Source organism: Ahaetulla prasina, chromosome 3 (genome assembly GCF_028640845.1).
Source record: "Ahaetulla prasina isolate Xishuangbanna chromosome 3, ASM2864084v1, whole genome shotgun sequence".
Classification (NCBI taxonomy): domain Eukaryota; kingdom Metazoa; phylum Chordata; class Lepidosauria; order Squamata; family Colubridae; genus Ahaetulla; species Ahaetulla prasina.
Window position 1 is genome coordinate 41,916,053 of NC_080541.1, and position 21,290 is coordinate 41,937,342.

The following is a 21,290-nucleotide window of genomic DNA, read 5'->3' on the forward strand; positions in this document are numbered from 1 at the left end:
GCGCATGCAGAGGCTTGGGGAGAGCAAAAAATGGGCCTACTGGAAGTTCAGGAAGGCTGGAAATGGGCCTGTTTCCAGCCTCCAGAGGTCCTCCAGAGCCTGGGGAGACCATTTTCCCCCTCCTGGAGGCTCAAGAAAAGCCTCTGGAGCCCAGGGAGGTCAAAAAAGCCCCCTCCCGCCGTGGTGCAGGAGTCCAATTAGGCCACGCCCACCATGGCCACACCCACCCAGCAACCGGGCAGAGAACCCCGTGCTACAAATTTTAAAGCCCACCCCTGGAGCTGCTTATGCCCCTAATTAGTAAGTTATTTTAGTTTTGTTGCAATCTTGTAAGAACATTAAGAGAGCAACTAGTGTCAGATGTGGTATACAGTATTTAATCTAAATGCAGTAGCTCACTAACGCAACAGAAAAGTAAATCTCAAAATGTTTTAAAATCCAAACTGCAAATAGGGTCTTAATTTTTTTAAGGCAGTAATGAAGCAATGTGCTTGACATAGTGTGGACTCAATTTCTGCTGTGATTTATCTCATTTGCATAATGATCTTATTCTGGAGATAAATTACAGTATTTGCATTCATTTACAACCTTTGTTGTGACACTATCACACAAATGATATAAATCCTCACAATACCCGATTTTCTGATTCAGTGGATTTTCTCCAATAACAGACAGCTCATCCTCCTACCAGTGAGTTCATTCTGTGGATGTTCATTTTAGTTTTGAGAAGCTCAGTCTGTTCTTGCAAATATCAACTTATTGCTGTTTTTAGATCATCTGAAATTGACTGCCTGGCCCACCATCTGCCCCTTATTTAAAAGTATTTCATCAGATAATGTTATGTAGCCTCAAATGACTTTAAGACTGACTTTATATTTGACTGCAGGCCACTGCACTTTTCCTGAAATAATTTAAGGTTTCTCTCAGTGAAAGTTCTGCCCACTGTATCTCCTTCCTTCACTCCACTCCAGTTTTGCTATTATCTTTTGCAAATATTCAGGAGCAATTGTTGGATAATGGGTCTGCCCAAAATGTTAAAACAGTCTTCATCTTGCAGCCATATCTGCCATGACAGCATTTTTGATCCCTACTCCACCTGAATAACAGAATAAAAAGAGTTGTAAGGAATCTTGCAGTTCATCTAGTCCAACCCCTGCTCAAGCAGGAGATCCTATATCATTTCTGACAAGTGTCCAGTCTCTTCTTGAAAGCCTCCAATGATGAAACACCCACAACCTCTGAGGGCAAGCTGTTCCACTGCATTCTTTCTAGAATCTCAACATCTTTTTTATAGTGTGGTAACCAAAGCTGGGTGCAGTATTCCAGGTGTGACTTTACTAAGACTACTTACTTACCTGAAGACATTGCTGCAAACATTGCAGATTCAGAGAGCATCTTGACATCTTCACAGATCTCTCACGCTTGAAGGTTGAAGCTCTTTTAGAAAAAAATAGCCACTGAAAGTATTTTCCCTTCCATTTTTGAGTGGGGTTTGCTTTAAGTTGCTTCTGATAAAATTTGGCCAAGATGAGTGAGAGGAATTTAAGCAAATCTTGCAGTGCTACAAATTATGCCCTTCCCTACTATTGGGCCAATAGAGTGAAATACCAAAACAAAACATTTTATAGACAAGAATAAAAAAGTAGGAGTCGTAATACATAGCCAGAAAGGGTAATTAACATTTACAACTTTATTCACCTTACATTTCTAATTGCAACTTTATATCCATGAGTGTATCTTTATGATGTAATGGCTACCAATATGGATGGTTTAATCCAGAGGCTAGATTAGGACTGTTTTCTGTGGTTTATTTAGTACATTAAGGGAAAAAACACAATTTGTTCTTCACAATGGCCCATGATGTCCCTTGATACGCAGGCTTCCATCAGTGTCCTCCTAGTGCAAACTTTGAGGTCTGGAAGGGCTCTGAAGCAGAGGAAGTCAAATCAATTTACTTCATTCTTGGGAACAAAAGAACAACATGGCTTTGTGAAGTAGTTTTAATAGACTGGTTGTTTTGGAGTTTTGTCAAGCAACATACTTTATTAAAGTTTCATGTTGCCTCGTATATAATGAATATTTGACTTCATCTTACTTTTTTTTTTGGCTAATTATATTGATGGTACAATTCCACAATTTGAAGGATCAGATGCTGAGGATTTACCAAAGCCTTCTCTCCAAAATAATCCCTATTTAAGGATCAGTGTGTAATTCACACAAGTTGCCAACTCCTTGAGACCTGTCAATACTTCGAAAAATACAATGTATTCCCCCTATAACAAAGAGGAAAAAAATTAATTACCAGCTGAACAAAGGTATTTTTTTAATATTTTGAAGCAACGATTGCCTATAGTTTCAAGTTATCTGAAGTTTATACCTTTTTTTTTATTGAAAAGGTTTTACAACAACAATTAAATTTTTCCCCTCCCCTCCCCCCTCCCTCCTTCCCCCCTTCCTCCAAAAACTGAAGTTTATACCTTTAAAAGCTGCAGATATTTTGACCCTGATCCTCTGATTTTCACAGTTGTGTTGATTGTTTCTGCACAAAAGAAACAGCGATCAAGAGTATGCACAAATACAGGTTATTCTGTTATTTTTCCACATTTTAACACATATTGTAGATGGCATATCAAAAATAAATTTAGAAGCATAACAACTGGACAAATTATTGCAAATGACAAGGGATAAAAGACAAAAAATTGGCTGCCAATGCTTTAGCCATGCAAGAGCATTCAAATAGAATCTTATATTAGTTGCTGCAGTCCTGTGGAAAAGTGATGCCAGATACATCATGATATAATCACACAAATACTGAAAAATTATATAATCTGCATGATGATGTAATGACACACATAACATTATAACAACTTGTGTGGGATGTCTATAATACCACCTCCTAGGCAGGAGTGCACAACTTTTGGGTGGTCATTGCCGGGGCTCAGAATCCCAAAAAGTGCGAGGGTCCTAGAACACCTCAATGTGATTTTATTTAAATGAAAATGTTACAGTTAATCATCGACTTACAACCACAATTGAACCCCAGATTTCCACTGCTAAGTAAGACAGTTGTTGAGAGCTTTGCCCCATTCTATGATCTTTCTTGCCACAGTTGTTAAGTGAATCACTGCAGTTGTTAAATTAGTAACACAGTTGAATTCAACACAAGTGAATTTGCTTGATTCACTTAACAATTGACAACAAAATTGCTTGTCAGAAGATTGGAAAAATGTGATCGCATAACCGTGGGACATTGCAACCATCATAAAAGCAATCCAGTTGCCAAGTTCCTGAATTTTGATCAGGTGACCATGGGGATGCTGCAACTATTGTAGGTGTGAAAAACAATTATAAGTCGTAACTTCAAATGGTCACTAAACAAATGTGTATAAATTGAGGACTACTTGTACTTATCATAAACCTATTACATTAAAATTAATATGATTAACTTTCAACAATTTAGTGACTTCTCTTTTCTATCACATGCCAAACTCTAATTTGATTGTCCCTTCCCAATTTCTACCACTTTAAAATTATATAATCTAGCAGCAACATCTGTGAAAAGCAGACCTATGGCTTAGGTGAAGCATGTGATTAAATAATCAGATTATAATTGCATTTTCACATCCTCAGAATTCAATGAAAGTAGGGACCAAGTTTACTGTCATTAAGTGTCGAGGTCATAAAGCATGATACCACATGGCAAATCTGTATGAGACATGTCCATGGATTACCAACCTTGCCACAACTCAAATCCAGGTATGTTTTCTGATACTGTAACTATTGGGGTCATTTTAATACATCTTTCTTAATTATAAGAATCATAGTTTCTTCTTTGGTACTTAATTTCTTCGGGGTCTGATCTACAACAACCATACCAGCAATAACAATAATAGTAATAATAATTTCCTATGACTAAAGGTATTAAGAATTGCTTAGTTAAAATAAAGAATTTTAGTCAAAATATAGCAGTCTTGTGGAATGTTTATTGTGATATATATATAGTCTTCAGTTTGCAACAACAGTTGGGGCTGGAATTTCTGTCACTAACTGATGTGATTGTAAAACACAATGTCATGTAAGCAAGTGAGCAGCATTTAGTGATGGCAGACAACTAGGCATTTCCCTAGTTGTCAACATTAAGCAAATCATCATGGTCATTAAATGAGGCTGTCATGTGGTTGCCATTGCAAACTCTTGCTGGCTTTCCTATTGAGTTCGTTTGTAGGAAGGTGGCACAAAAGGTCACAAATGGCAATTATGTGACTGCAAGTGTGCTGTGATGGCTAGGATTTTGAAGACTGGTGTCAACCCTCGAAATTGCTAGCCTCTGGTGGGCCATCTCGGGGTTGCCATTCAGGAGGTAGGCTTACAGGGACATTGAAAAAGCTGTAGACTCACAGTATGGGAGGCTGACAGAGAAGAAAGAGCGAGCCGACAATCAGCTGGGGAGTGGAGTCCATGGCTGGAAAGCAGGCCGGCAGCAGAAAAAAGAAATAGGCCCAACAGAAGCTTCCAGGCCTCTCGAGAAGTGCAGCAGTTACGTGGGTGGGGCAGGCCGCGCGCAGGGGTGATGATAAATTGGCAGGAAAGCAGCGACAGTTAGTGCCGCCTCTTTTTGGTTGCTGTGTGTCCATGTTTCAGGCCTTCCAAGATTAAAAGCAATTAACTGACCCTTTTTCTTGCTGTTTCTTGATACTGGAGATTCGGAACAGTGACAACTGGTTGTAAGTAGCACTTATTCAGCACCTTCAGAAGTTTGAAAAGTTGCTGAATGAGTCAATAAGACTATCAATACTAGGGAACAGATCAGGTAAACACTGGTTGCCATCCTAGTATAGATACTTGTAGGTAACAAGCTAGGGAAAACACTGGGAAAGAAACAAACTAATACACAGAGAGAATCTCTCTTAAGACAGAGTGGAGGAAGCTGAAATGGGTAAGACGTTGCGACTGAACTCAGAAGAACAAAAGCTTGGCTGACAAACAAAGTACAATTTTGACAATGTTGAACTGCTGAAGAGAAATTAATTCTCAGATGGATGAAAGAACACTAAAGATCTCCCAAAACAGAGAAAGGCTAGGCTTCAAGGAACAGTCCACTCTATGCAGAATTCCCACAGGAGAAGAGGATCCAAAGATTAGCATTCAGGAAAGATTGGCAGTTAAGTTTACCCAAAGCCCCTGATGTAATCTAAAGGGAACTTACTGGTAGTTACAGCTATACACATGACAATAGATAAGACTGTCAGCCCTACAAGGTAGACTCAACCAGGAAACCCACTCCACAGGAAGACTAGAACTAAACTTTATTGATGTGGACTACAATTACAGAATGTGCCAAATCTGCTTGAGGTTGTCCTTTCCTCCCTCTTATACCCAGTGAGTCATCCCAAGTTTTCCTTCTCAGGACATAAGAGATACTTCTGTTCTTTCAGTTCACATAATAGATTCTGCACATTTGCTTCTCTTTGCACAGACACTCTGACCTTTGAAGAAGTATTATTTTTCAGAGAGGGAAGTAGCTAATCTTTGATGGGAATAATTACGGTAATAAAGTGATTTACTGAATTATAATCTTTTCCCAGCAGTCATGCCAGGAGAAGAGTAGGGAGACTATCTTTCAGATAGATGCATTATTTGTATTATTTATATTCGCCTGCAAAGTAATATAGTTCTAAAAGTAAGATTTTAAAAGACACTAAAGTCCTATCTTATTGTATCCTATCACAAGTAAAGAAAAATACCAAACAAATTCATAAGACAGTGGTGGTATGATACAATTCTATTCACTGATAGATGACGTCCTTGAGATCAAGATAAACCTGATATATTTTCTTATGCATTTTTCTGTTGTGCTTTTTACATCAGTTATTGAGCGGACACACCTTACCATACTTTAACTTTTTTTTTGAGGTCTGTTTTTTTAGGGGGGAGTTACTATTGCATTGTTTTTGCTGTATTTGGTCATTGTTTCTTCATTTCCCTTTTTTCCTTTTACCTTGCTAACAATGGACCATAATTATTTTGTAAGAAATTGAGACAAAAGTTTATACTATAATTTTATCTGTTTGATTCTGAAAACCACCAACTAATAGTATGCATTTTTGTGAACACAATCTACTTCATAAATTTTAGAAAATATGAAATTTATTAACCCTCAGTATGTTCTTTTCTGTTGCTTTCTTCATAAAAGGATATATTGGAAGTGGATAAATATACTGGATAAATAGAATACAAGAATTAGAACAAATTTCATAGGTCTGATAGACTGCATATTCATACTTACCTCCTTTCAGAGCTCCACAAAATGAATAGTCATCATCCACACCATGACAAACAGTACTCTCCCATTTGAAGGCTTTGGAAGGCCCATTCAACAACTGTATGCGTGCATTGACAACTGTCAAATCAGCCTCTGCAGAAATAGGTTACAAAAAGATTATTGATAATGTCTTTATGCAATTATATAATATAGCCCTGTAACATATTCCTTATATGTGTATGAGAAAGATAGTGAACATTTGATGATTTTAAAATTCTTTTTAAAGCCATGGGATTTCACAAAACATTTTGTGTCCCAGAAGAAGGCATCAATTGAAAACATATTTCTACAGACATTTATAAATGGTGACAACAAAGCCAGAGGAATGAAAAATAAGCTGCTCAAAAAATAAAGGGAACACTTAAACAACACAATGTACAGTAATTGAATGTGCTGACAACACAATCACACAAAAATTATCAATGGAAATCAAACTGAGCAACCAATGGAGGTCTGGATTTGGAGTTACACTCAAAATTAAAGTGGAAAACAACACTACAGGCTGATCCAACTTTGATGTAATGTTCTTAAAACAAGTCAAAATGAGGCTCAGTAGTGCATGTGGCCTCCACATCCTGTATGACCTCCCCACAACACCTGGGCATGCTCCTGATGTGGTGGCGGATGGTCTCCTGAGGGATCTCCTCCTACACCTGGACTAAAGCATCCCCCAACTCCTGGACAGTCTGTGGTGCAACGTGGCGTTGGTGGATGGAGCGAGACATGATGTCCCAGATGTGCTCAATTGGATTCAGGTCTGGGGAATGAGCAGGCCAGTCCATAGCATCAATGCCTTTGTCTTGCAGGAACTGCTGACACACTCCAGCCACATGAGGTCTAGCATTGTCTTGCATTAGGAGGAACCCAGGGCCAACCGCACCAGCATATGGTCTCACAAAGGGTCTGAGGATCTCATCCCGGTACCTAATGGCAGTCAGGCTACCTCTGGCGAGCACATGGAGGGCTGTGCGGCCCCCTAAAGAAATGCCACCCCACACCATTACTGACCCACTGCCAAACCGGTCATGCTGAAGGATGTTGCAGGCAGCAGAACGTTCTCCATGGCATCTCCAGATCCTCTCACGTCTGTCACATGTGCTTAGTGTTAACCTGCTTTCATCTGTGAAGAGCACAGGGTGCCAGTGGCAAAATTGCCAATCTTGGTGTTCTCTGGCAAATGCCAAACGTCCTGCACGGTGTTGGGCTGTAAGCACAACCCCCACCTGTGGACGTCGGGCCCTCATACCACCCTCATGAAGTCTGTTTCTGACCATTTGAGCAGCCACATGCACATTTGTGGCCCACTGGAGATCATTTGCAGGGCTCTGGCAGTGCTCCTCCTGTCCCTTCTTACACAAAGGCAGAGTAGCGGTCCTGCTGCTGGGTTGTTGCCCTCCTCCACATCTCCTGATATACTGGCCTGTCTCCTGGTAGCACTTCCATGCTCTGGACACTAAGCTGACAGACACAGCAAACCTTCTTGCCACAGCTTGCATTGATGTGCCATCCTGGATGAGCTGCATTACCTGAACCACTTGTGTGGGTTGTAGACTCCGTCTCATGCTACCACTAGAGTGACAGCACCGCCAGCATTCAAAAGTGACCAAACCATCAGCCAGAAAGCATAGGAACTAAGAAGTGGTCTGTGGTCATCACCTGCAGAACCACTCCTTTATTGGGGATATCTTGCTAACTGCCTATGCTTTCCACCTGTTGTCTATTCCATGTGCACAACGGCATGTGGAATTGATTGTCAATCAGTGTTGCTACCTAAGTGGACAGTTTGATTTCACAGAAGTGTGATTGACTTGGAGTTACATTGTGTTGTTTAAGTGTTCCCTTTATTTTTTTGAGCAGTGTACTTTATCATACTTTTATCATTTATTTTGTCAGATTATACATTATCATTCTTGTAACGAAATTTGGAACTAATCAGAGATCTTCCACCAAACTGAGAAGTGAACTGGTTGCTTAGTAGTTTTTTACATACCAAAAGTGGAGAAAAAATATATAATATACATACTTAGCATGAGAAAACTAAATTTGTTTCTGTGGATTAAAGGTCCTCTCTTGCTCTCTAACTCAAACAGTTGCTTCCAGATGTGTTACATTATCCCTACCATCAGTTTCAACAGAATACCCTGTGTCTCTCTTGATTTACAAACTTCTAAGGCATGATTTATGCATTACAAACTTCAATGAACAGGTTCACATGATAGTCTAAGAAAAAAAAAAAGAAATTGATGGCTCAACAGTAAAGAATGTAAACTCAAGTCATTGACTGCGGAATAAGCCCATTAAATTGAACAGGACTTAATTGTATACAATGAAAGGCTTGAGCCAATATTTCCCATTTAGGAGAAATTGCTGCCCAAAAATATTAATGAATATGAAAGAACAAGCAGAAGGTAGCTTTGATTGCTAATACTCCAGCAGTCCTTAGGTATATGAGATATGTGCTGATAATATGAAAAACACAGAAAGATGAACAAGAGTATTTCCTTGCACTTCTATGACCTTCACATATCAATTAAGTATTGTGTACAAGTGTTCACCCTTAACAGGCTGTATTTTCACTAGAACCAATTGTATGGTATACAAGAGTGGTAGCAATCATTTTTATCAATATCTTATCACTTTAACTGCTCATCGTTTTGTGAGTAAACTATGATTGCTTTATTGTATTTATAGTAAACTGCCTATGTAAATATATAAATGGAGCAAACTCCACATTCACTGGTACTGATGTTATTCCGTATGTTATAATGACATATCTGCAAGCAAACAACCAGATTCTGAGAGCACTATGGACTCCACATACCTGAGCTACAGATATTCTCTTCTATTGTTATTTATGGATACCATGAAATATGTTCAGCATTGTGTGTGAATCTTAATTGCTAGGGTCATTCAAAAAACATATTCAGAAATGAATATGGACTGCTAGGATATTGAGTCTCTATACTCCAGGATGACTGACATTCAGTATTCAATAGCTGTTGTGGGAAAGCATGAGAAAGAGTTAAGACGGACAGCTTTTTTGAATAAAAATCTGAAGTACTGAGTTATATGAATGTTAACTTTGCAGTACTTCAGATTTTTATTCAAAAAAGCTGTCCGTCTTAACTCTCTCTCATGCTTTCCCATAACAGCTATTGAATACTGAAAGTCAGTCATCCTGGAGTAATTAGTGTACAACTAGTTCTCAAAATATCACCAGTCAATTAATGACCAAACTTATGACAGACCCCTTCTCCAAAATCTGCATACAATCCTGTTTCAAATTCACAGAGGCTACAATACCCCTCAGTCATTTGCCCTTATAACTAACCACAGGGATGCTGCAACGCTCCCCACCTTTCTCCCCCCATCCTGCCCTGACAGGACTCCACAGTGCTTGGGCCTGGTACCCATATTTACTGGAACCAGACACCATTTTCAGCACTCTGACAATTCCTTGAGGAAAAGGCGGCTGCATTCAGAGTTTTATGTCCTGATCATGCAAAGGGGGCAGCTTTAGGACCAGCTTCCCAAAACCTTACCCTCACTTAACCCCTCCCTCTTCCAAAAACTCACATTTCTTCAATAAAGAAAACAAAAACAACTCAGAGGGTCAGACCAGGGCTGGAATTCAGCCAATTCTGACCTGTTTGGGCATATGGTAGCTCCAACAATCAGCTGAGAGCGAACCGGTTTGCTCCGATGATCAGATGGGCCTACCCACCCCTGCGCTATAATCTACCTATATTTCTTTTCTTTTAAGCCCAACTGATAGGCGCGGCAGAGCAGATTGTGCCTCAGCTGTTTTACTCACTCTGGATTCAGTAGAAGATAACTTTCAATCATAATGTGCATGCGTGGAAGCGCAGGTTTGGCGCACATGCAAGCCGGTTGTCACAACCGGTGAATCCCACTACTGGGTCAGACTTGCTGATTCCCTCCAATTAGGTGCTGAAATTAAACTCTCTACTTCTGCCCTCCAATCTAGATCCCGTTTAACTACTTCATTTGTTAAATTTAGCTCATCCTGAAGCTGCCATCTTTGCATGCAGGCAGCTGGTTTCCACAAAGCCTAGCAAGGGCCAGGAAAGGTTTGCAGTTTCCTGAATGCCAGTTGATCAAGGCAGAGACCCAGTCCTTCAGAGGCTTGCTTGGAAGCCTCTCTGGTAGTGAAATGAGGTGCTATGCCCTAATCTACCAGGGGTCTTCCCTCCTCCTGGGCTGTTTTTGGCTTTGAAAATCTTTTTGCTGCTTGTCTGCCTCCTTTATAGACCTACCCTCACTCACCCACGAGGTACCCCATGTTTAATGGTAGTATCAGGGAGAGCAGGGGCTGGGATTGGTAAACAAGGCTGTCTAACGTTAAGTTAGCACCATCTGTATATACAATCTAATGGAACACTACTGTGGATTCAAAGATCAGCCAGGTCTGGTGCTTGATCCTGAATAAGCAGAAACACTTTCCAAAGAAAGTTACCATCAGATCCAACCCAATAACAGGAAAAAAAATAGCATGGTATACTTGCTGTACATGTAATCCTTCCAAGTGGGTTGTTAAGCAAGGCCCACCTGTAATGAGGAAGAATTAAGTCTGGTGTGGTCTGACATAGGCAGTAAACTCACTTGGAATCCAAAAAATAGTTCCCCGCCATTCTGAACGACCCCGTAACAAACATGGCTCCACTGAAAATAAGAAGTTATCTCTCCCAGAACCTGTGAGGCAAACAAATTTAGTAAAGTAAAAAAAAAACATTAAAAAATGACATGAATCTTTGACCATTCCTGTTGGACGACTAAAACACACAACTAACATACTTTTGAAAATAAAAGTCAACCAATACTTTGAGTCTGTGCGGGGATGGAAGAAACTAGCAAGGATCAGGATAATATACAGCAATTGCATCTAGAAAACCAGTTCATATAAAAAAGAAATGCAGAGTTTAAGAGTTCTTCTACATCTGTAGCTAATCAAAGCAGCTGAGATTGCAACAGGGATCATGTAAACATAGTATTATTCTATTTAGAATTTTCATATTTGCTTGTTTCTCATCTTTGGGGCCGTGTTATTTGTGGATTATTCTATTTTTGCTCACCTACTAAGGTATTCTACAAAGCATGCAACCCATTAAGTCATAAGAAATCATCTTCTCATAAATGGGGATGTCAGAGCTTTCAATAAGTGAAGAAAGAAGCTATTAAGCCAACTCAGGCCATATTCTATGGCTGAACTTTTCTGAATAGATCTCAATTTTCACGTGGTACCCAAAACAGATTTAATATAGTATTATTTTCTGCTCCAAAGCAAATATTTAAACAAGTTCTCTTTCAGCTTTGCGGGTTACAAAAAGTGGTAAAATAAATGTAAAGGCATGCCTACTCCTTGTAGAAATAAGGTGTTTCAGTCCCCACTGCTTGCTCACATGTGATATTAATTCATTAGTTCATTTTATTTAAATTAAAAGAAATTGTTATGGTCATCCCACAAGATTTAAACTAATTTACAAAATGAAAAATAACTTTTGTGCCAATTCCAAAGAACTCATTAGCAAATGAGTGGGACCAAGAGTGTCCATGAAAGAACAAAGGTGCAAGTGAAGGCAGAAATGTAACGCCATCATCACAGACAATGCAACCTACATATTTACCATACATTAGATGTGATGAAATTTTTAAATTAAAAGGTGGACTTTTAAAAAATAATACAGGCATGTTGCTTTATACTAGAACCATGTTTTCCAAAGTGTGGCCCGAAGATCCTTTTGAGAGACCCGAAAACCAAAACCAAAATTCTTGCCAGATATTGAAGATATTGTAGTTCATGGAGCAAGATGTTACCCGTGCCCTTCCTTGGGCACCCAATATCCTTGTGTGGCCACATTCTACATCAGCTGAAGTTTCATATACTTTTCAAGGATTATGCTTTATTTTTTGAAGTCAATGAGCATTTTTATTGCTTTATTTATTGCTTGTTTTATTGTTCATTTACACACTTTGTGAGACATGGGCGGTTCAGCAATGTGATAAATAAATAAACACACACACACACACATAATCTAGGAAGATGACAAACTTTCACTCCTGAATAAGGAGGATTCAAGGTTACTATGACAGTGTCAACTCCTAGAATAGCTCTAAATAGAATTGTACTTTCTGTGTTTCACAGCTACTTGACAGGAATTTCTACAGAAGTTATTACACTAACGTTATGATAATGTAATGGAAATTAGAGCATCTTAGGGTAAAAGTTTTGGGATACCTGTTTAAAATCTAAAAATAATTCTGTGATGCTGCAGTCATAAGACAAGCCTATAGGTGTAGATTTGACACCAGTTTAGCCATGAACCAAATATTGGAAATACATTTGAAATAGGGTAGAATTTTGTCTTACTGCATTTTTCAATTTCATTCGTGATTGGTGAAAAGAAAGTAACTTCACTTTTGAAGTTTAAAAATCTGTTGAGATTAACTAACAATTAGTTTCATTTTTCTAACCAATAGCAATGATTTTTTTTACTAAGAACCTGAAATCATAAAGCATCAGATTATTGTTTTCATTTTACAGAAATCTGTTTTGGCCTAGACTAGATGTTAAATCAAAAGCAAAATGCATCTGAAATAGAAATTGCTAATGAAGAGCATAATGGAAACTGAATGTAATATAGTCTTAAAATGAGGAAGTTGTTTAACTCAGACTGAGGGATAAATTACCTAAACAAACAAAAAGGAAAAAATTAAAAATTTTAATTTTAATGTAATTAAAAAATTAAAAAGGTTGTAAAGTTTTGCAAACTTAAGAGATTTTCCCGTTCAAAGCACCACACGTGTACTATTTTCTAATTAAAATTGTGCATCCTAGATTGCAAGTTATCACATTAAGAGTAAAGACCATACTGGTTCATGACACTAAAACTAGTTTTGTCAGGGTTACTTTATTGCAAAAATAGGGCAAATGGAAAAACAGAATTCCACTTTACTGAAGATGACATGGCTTTTTAAGTGACTGTAAGAGTGTGCGTGTCTGTCTGTGTGTGAATCACAGTGTTAATTGCCTTGCCTGGACCAGTCTCTGGCAAGGTTTTGGGGAAGCGGTTTGGCAATGGAGGAACTTGGCTCAAAGTCACCCAGCTAGCTTTGTGCTTGAGGCAGGACTGGAATCCTCAGGGTCTCCTGCCTCCTATCCTGATGGCTACACCAAATTGTGTCCCTTTTCAAGTTATACTAAACTGGCTCTCTACCTAAAGTTACACACAGCCTTTTTGTAAATATATAACAAGAAAAGGAAACAGAGATAGTACACAAAATGGTTCTGGGTTAGTGAAAAGCGAACACATGGAGAAATCTAGTTCACCAGAATGAGGGCTCAATAGTAGCCTCCCCAAAATGATCTATCTTCCTTCTTCTGATCCATTACCAAGGATTATCCAGGACCTAGTTTTCTGGCTATTTTAAATAAACAGAACAATATAGCCAAAGAAAGGACAAACTAATCTGAAAGCATTTGCAAACTCTGTTAAACAAAGGCATAGTGGTTCTTTACTTACCACAATAGGAATATAAAATATCAATGTCATTAGATGTACAAAGCAGTTGTTTTTCCAGCGCCACAGTAACGCCATAAAGAGAAAGAATGATAATAAGCTGGAAAAACTGTAGATATCGCAACATCATGTTGCCAGTAACAAAGTAACTTCATTTTCAGTAAAAAGAGGAAGAATGTTACGCTTCGTCATCCTCAAATGAGATTTTTTTTTTTAAAGGGGAATAGCTATGTTGTATCTTAAATGATACCAAAACAATTACCTGAAAATCTTTTAATATTTTGCCCATTGTTACAGAAAACACACAATATATTTTGAATCTTAGTTGTGTAAAATGAGAAAGGGAGGAAGGGAGAGAGAATCACTATATTCACCGAAGCTTGATTTGATTATGGCTGTCAGGAAGCAAGAAATATTGGCTTCTCAATTCAGCTTTATGCTAAACAAATAATTCCTTCAACACTGTCAAACTATTTACTAAATCTGCACTACTATTAATCTTCTCATCGTTCCTATCACCCATCTCCTTCCACTTATGACTGTAACTTTGTTGCTTGTATCTTTATGATTTATATGGATATTGTGTTCTGATTGCTTATTTGTACCCTATGACTATCATTAAGTGTTGTACCTTATGATTCTTGATGAATGTATCTTTTCTTTTATGTATACTGAGAGCATATGCACCAAGACAAATTCCTTGTGTCCAATCACACTTGGCCAATAAAAAATTTAATTTAATTCAATTCAATTCTAACGACCAATCTTTTCCTTCACTCACAAGCATGAATGGACCCTTTTGGGACATATATGCTGGAATAATCCCAACTACACAAACCTGACCTAGAGTTTAATTAGTTATTCCCATGGTGGCCCTCCTTAATATGCTCTGAAATAGCAATTTAATTAAGCAGACCAAGTCTAATCAAAACCTGCCAGTTTAAAAAAAAGTTGGAATAATTTGGATTGGTAGATTACTGTTGTGTCCTTCCTGTTCACATTTATATACAATAAGATTCTGATCCTAAAAATAATGGGGTTAGCCAAAATCAACTTTGATCTTATATCGAGAAATGATATAAATTTATGATAAACCTACAAGAATTTTATCATGGACAAATATTATCTAAAATAACAGATAAGTCTTTCTTATGCTATATATAAACTCAAAAATTCTAGTTTAAGATTAGGCTTGTATGCAAGGCTGCACCAAGGCAATTCATGCTAGCATAAGAATTAAGCAGATGCATATCTGGGTTGCTTCTATGGCACATTTGTTAACTGTCTAGCATCCAAGATGAATAATCATACTTGCCAGTCTCCAAAACTGAAGGCCAGATATCGGTATATTGCAACCCTCCTATATGTAAATGATGCTGTTATCTCAGTTCCAATTGGCCAATAAAAGTGAGTTATGCATTGCACCCAAAATTAATTATATCAAACCTGATGTTTAGGGTTTGTCAAGCAAAGAACTAGTTGTACTCTTTTCTAGATTTAAATGTTATGGTCACACTTTCAAAAAAATTAGACAACCATCTTTTTAGCTATTCTTATATATACATTACTGTTAAGAGCTTCAGCCTCTTTTCATGAAAGTGATAGTCAAACAATATTTGGCTGCATTGCAGATGCAGGACATATGCATATAAACTACTTAATCACAGATAAAAATGTTGAGAATAGCCATAATGTTCTTCAGAGTAAGAGTAATCATTCTAATAGAAATCATTTTGAAAACTAAACTGGATTGATAAATCTACCTTTACTTGCCGACCATTTCAGACAAAGCCAGTCCAGATGAGACATGATTTATTTGTTCTTCAAAACCTGTGCTTTATTACCAAACTATATTCTTTCTTACCCCTTACAGCCAAAGGTCATAGAACCTGTATGTGCACAAGAGGAGCAGGCAGTTTATCTTTGCATGAATATGTAGTATGGAAGGCATAGGACTATTTAGACTTGTGTAGTTTGTAAAATCCATCCTTCAAAGGATATAATTTTTAATTATGTTTATTAATCAGTCTTACAAAGAAACAAATCTTGCCACTGTTGTCACATGCCAGAGATAGTGAACTCTTGTGATATTTTATACAAAGTCGTAAAAAATATTACTGAAATGAGTAATGTGGCAACAATCCAAAAACACCTTAAGAACATTATTTTAAACGAAAAAAAATTGTGTATGTCCTTCTAAATCATTTATTAGTAAGTCAATTATGGCTCCATTTATTTAACAATGCATGCTTTTTGAGCACTCCATTAGAGGGGCCCCGCATTTAAAGATGTCATATATTGTGGTTCAGGTCCCTCTAGTGGTAAAAACACTGCCTTTATTGTAGTGAAGTTCATCCATTCTTTAGTTATCCATAATTGTGAATTGAAACTTCCTCAACGATATAGTTTTGGGAAAACTGAAGATGATCTCAATAGGCAGACACTTAAAAATAAATTTAAAAAAAACATGTACTTCTTAAAACTGAGCTAGTTCTCAGAAGTGAGTGAGGATTCTTTGAATATTGTATCGAGCCATCTGTGAAATAGATGCTATAGTCACAAAAGTAACAGGTTCCCTCCCCCAATATTTTACTTCTCATCCAAGATGCTTCTTCAGTTCTGACTGAATGGGGGTGGGTGAGGGGTAATGAAAGGATTTATATTCCTTGTAGTCATCTGGTTATTAGTACTTTCTCTGGGAGTTGTGGGGGGAGGGACTATCAGGGTCCTGTGAATCAGAATGGAAATGGGTGTGGAATCTTCTTGGAATTGCTGAAAGTACTGTGTTGTAAACAGGAGGCAGAGGTGTTGTATCCCTCCTCCTCTGTTGAGAGTGGGCTGTTTAATTTTTACATAGATGACCTCTTTGATCTCTCTTTGTTCAGAATGGAAACTCTGAAAGAGGGGTCAAAGATGCAACATCTTAAAAGACCATCTTTTTGCTCAGCAGACTAAATGCCCATCCCAGTAAAAGCACTTTTAATTACCTTTATCAATATTTAAAATAACAAAACTAAATAATGATGAAAAAAGCAATATTAGGTCATATAGAATCTGTGAAAGACTTCTGAACATCAAGCAGAAATCAGGTAATATATAAAGACTTTGACAGTTTAGAATTCTATTTTTCTGAGTCCTTCAAACTAAACTGAAAGGGTTTATCATAACCCATAAGATGGCTGTAGTCTTGAGCATAATTAAAAAGGAATGGATTAACAAGCATTGCTCTTCTTTTAACGTAAAATGTTGTGAACATCTTGCTCATGTCTGGAACAGTCACATCTTTCTGATGGAACAAAGTTTTCTTTTCTCTCAAAATGCCACTGTATGTAATTGCTGTATATGTGTCTGTTTTATCTTTATAGTACAGGCGGATAATATACCTTCTAGTAAATAAATGTAAGATCGTTGGTGTTAGGAAAATGAAGAATAATGTGGCACTATAAAAAGCAATTTCCGAGTAGAGTTTGTCAAAATTTAAGCCATACTTGTGTATAATAGCGAACAACATGGAAGCGGTAAGTATGCTGGTGGTAAAACAGAACATTTTCACTCCTGCAAGAAAAGAAAAACATATTAATAGTTAACAGGTCCAAATTGGCTCCCAACCACATATTGATATACTCCCAGACAGTAATTCAAGAGCTATGCAATACTAAGAGCCATTTACATCCATTTGCTGGGAGGGCCATCTTCCTCAGTAGTATTGGCTTCTGAATTGATATAGTTCAGTTAACAGAGCTAAATGAAATATTTAACAATATGCAGCAGTTTGAATGGGAAGCCGAAAAGAGGCACTTGCTGCAGCTTTTATCACTCCTGTAAAGAAATGGCTGCCAGAAAAAGCTGTACAGATAGTTCTTGTTTAGCAATCCCAATTATGACTAGCAGCTCTGTTAAGTGAAACAGTTGCTAAGTGGAAAATCATGTGACAGGTCTGTGCTTTCCTTTTTCCCCAAGCCCTCCCAAGCTTTGAGATGCTTGAAACTGACAAGACTAATCAGTTTCACATCTTCCACTTTTGCTTCCCACCTAACTAATCCCTCAGCTTTGAATGCTCACCCTGGCTGGATGCTAGGATAATTAACAGGAAGGAAATTAATAATTGTATTTACATTTGTTGGAGAGAGATTGCAAGAGAATATGCAGGCACACAATGCGGAATACACATCAAAAGCAATGTGATGCACCCGCAGCTATGAGCATACTATGCAAATAGTCCAATATATTGCCCATTGTGTGCCTGTTTAACTTTTTGTAATCCCTTCCATTCTAATGTCTTTATCTGGGGAAACAAACAATTTCTAAAGCAATCTCTCCTGGGCCTGACTAGTTTTTCCTCCCAACACCCAGAGTAGAAATGCTGGAATGGAAGGGATTAAAACAGTGTACCCCCGTTTTTTTAATCAAGTTCCACTCTTTTGCTACAAATTGTTGCCCTGCCAGGCATCTAAAATATGCCACTGATACAAAGAATGTTTTTAAAAGTTGCTAGTATGCTTCTGGGTCCAATTATCACCTTTAAAGTCCTTTATGGCATGGATCCAGCCTATCCGAAGAACTGTCTCATCCCAGTGGGATTGGCCTGGAGGGAGTATGGTGCATACTACATTGGCCAAAGAATTTCAGCTGGCAAGATCCAGGAGAAAAGCCTTTTCCATCATGGCTCCCGCCCTTTGGAACATTCTGCTCTCATGATGAGGTCTGGCCCTACCTTTTTAGCCCTTCAAAAAGCACTGAAAACCTGGCTCTGCAAACTGGCTTGGGCCTTCCACTTTGGAGGTGGTTACTAGATTGAGAAAAGATTCCACCTCAATTCCATTTACATATTAGTCCCTTTTTATCTAGTCCTTGGTTAATTTAAATATTTTAATCCTTAATGTTTAATGTTCCTTAATGTTTTATGTTTTTATATTATTGTGAGATGGTTGGCATATAAATTTAATAAAAGCATAAAAGAATAGACGAAAAACAGACCAAATATTTTGTTAAAAAAGGACTTTGGAAGGCAATTAAGTGGGCTGGTATTTCTCATATTGACTGACAACTAAGAACTTGTAGTAGTTCCTGATAGCTATGATTAGGAGTGAAGGCTGCAGACTGGATAGTTCAATAAATGAAGACTCAGTTTTAAATTTACAGAAAGTAATGTAAGTTTTAAAGAGTTGTATGTTCTACTCAGAGTTAAGCCCTCATAGTTAAGTTTAATGAAAATTTTTCCTCCAGATAACTGGATATGAATTCTCATAATTTTCAAAAAGCATGGCCATAACGGCTGAGAGAGTGTTAGTTAGTTGAATCAAGAGAGCATCAAATTGGTAATGAGATACCAGGCAGTATCTCAAACACCCAGAGATAACAATGTAGTTTGGCTATACTTTGGAGAATAGTCCCAGCTCACTATTGCTCATTTTTCAAGTGGTTGTACATAAAACAGAAAACTTTATGGCAACTTATATTCAGAACATTAGAACATATTTACATCATACAAAGATGCCAGGAAATTCATTTCCATTTTTTACTTAGGTTTAATTTGAGGCAGGGGAGAACCTTGTTTAAACCCAAATACTTCCTGGATTATCCCTTTCCACCCACCAGCATTTTTCCTTCCAGGCACTGTGTTCCCCAATAAACTAAAAGGAGCCACCAAGATGCTCCAAAAATATTTTAGGCAGGAGAAATATGTAACAGAGAAAGCATCTTAACATTCTTCTTTCTAGCAACAGTCACAAATGCCTGGGTTAAGCTATTACATTTAGTAGTACTTAAATAAGATATTTAAATGCATAAGCAAATTTATAGCTAACACACTTTGCATGCATTTCTGTATGAGAAGAATTATCACTCACAAAAAATTTTTTAAAAAACAAAACCAATCCCAACACACTTACCTAACACAGTTTTTGATAAAGTTCCAGAATAAATTAATCTTCCATATTCTGAATGTTCCTCCAGGGATGATGTACCAAAGCGACACAAAGACACTGCACGGAGAAATGGAATCTAAGGGCCAAATACCATATATAATTAATATCAATATCTCTTCCAGTAACCTTTACTCATATATCAACATATATATGCGGACATGCTTTCTTCTGGCAACTAATTTAAATAATAATCCCGAAAACCTGGCTGGGATTGGCAAACTGCTGCCCTACCTCTAACCATGCTTCCCTTTGTTGTGTGAGTGATGCATAGACCACATGAAAAATTAAAATTCCCTGTCCACGATTCAGATATATTTATTGTGTAAGGCTTATATGGCCACCTATCTTCTGCAATATAATCTTGGGTGGGCAACAACTGCAATAAAGAAAACGTAACAAATTAAAGCAACTACAAATACCTTTTAGATGTCCCTCTTTAATCATTAGCAATTTCCCCACTATGCAACATGTTTGCTACTATACATGGATTTTAAAGAGGCAGCAACAAAAGCATTTTGAAGTATTTCCTACCAAATAAAAACGAAACCATCTGCTTATATCTCCTGGTGGAAAAAGAAAACAAGATACACATCTCAGATTTTGTTTTCAATTTCCTGCTGCTGCTGGGCAGAAAATATGACTTCAGTAACAGAGTGGTCAATGCCTGGAATGCACTACCTGATTCTGTAGTTTCTTCCGCAAACCCCCAAAACTTTAAGCTTAAACTGTCTACTGTTGACCTCACCCCATTCCTAAGAGGTCTGTAAGTGCACCTGCGTGCCTACCGTCCCTGTCTTAATATTCCTTTTTACTTACTCTTTTCATGTATCCAAATTGTTTATACTTTTCCCTATTATCTTATATATGATTGACAAAAATAAAACAATGAATAAAAATAAATAAAATCTTTCATCCCAAGCGTTCTTCGGCTGAGCCCAGGTAGGTAGCATGGATCGCTCCACTTGGTGGCTCAGGAATTCTGGGAACTGCACTCCGCACATCTTAAAGCTCCCGAGGTCGAGAATCACCGGATGATAGCACTGAATGTAGATCCACACGTGCAACAACCTGCAGGCCAGGAGCCGTGACTTAAGCCCCGGTTGCAGGCTTTCTACGGGAACTTTCTCCCTCCCTCGCCGTGTAAGGAAGCACCGTTCGCTGCAGTACTGACCTGCTTGTTTTCTCCCAGCCAAAACCGGGATGCAAACGCTCGGGGCGAACCAAGCGGCGTTAGTAGTTTGCAATGGGAAGCCGTGAAGGGCTGGCGCTTCTCGGGGATTCCCCCCAACCTCTTCGCCGCCTGGAGCGCTCTACATCTTCCGGCGCTTTGCTGCCACAGTTTTAGGCCGGGAGCGTGGAGCCTCAACCCGGCCACCAGCAACATCTCCTCCGCGGGAAGCTAAAGCTACTGAGAAAAGCAAACCGAAGGCAGCTGCGGGGCCTCCTCTTCCGGCCTACAGAGGCCGAAAGCGGCGTTGGGAAAGTTACTGCAAAGCGCCGCTG

At 38.3% G+C, this 21,290-nt stretch overlaps 2 protein-coding genes across 2 annotated transcripts; both read right to left on the bottom strand.

Moving 5' to 3' along the window:
- Positions 1–1,675: 1,675 nt before the first annotated feature.
- Positions 1,676–15,722, bottom strand: LY96 (lymphocyte antigen 96). Its single transcript, XM_058177895.1, has 5 exons — positions 13,864–15,722; positions 10,946–11,035; positions 6,287–6,415; positions 2,478–2,539; positions 1,676–2,273 (listed from the first exon to the last, which is right to left on the bottom strand). Exons 1-5 carry the CDS (start codon positions 13,988–13,990, stop codon positions 2,190–2,192), a joined length of 492 nt encoding a protein of 163 aa, XP_058033878.1. The 5' UTR covers positions 13,991–15,722; the 3' UTR covers positions 1,676–2,189.
- A 138-nt stretch (positions 15,723–15,860) lies between these two features.
- On the bottom strand, positions 15,861–21,283 carry TMEM70 (transmembrane protein 70). The gene is made up of 3 exons (XM_058177894.1): positions 20,959–21,283; positions 19,752–19,863; positions 15,861–17,415 (listed from the first exon to the last, which is right to left on the bottom strand). Exons 1-3 carry the CDS (start codon positions 21,169–21,171, stop codon positions 16,982–16,984), a joined length of 759 nt encoding a protein of 252 aa, XP_058033877.1. The 5' UTR covers positions 21,172–21,283; the 3' UTR covers positions 15,861–16,981.
- Between the last annotated feature and the right edge of the window lie 7 nt (positions 21,284–21,290).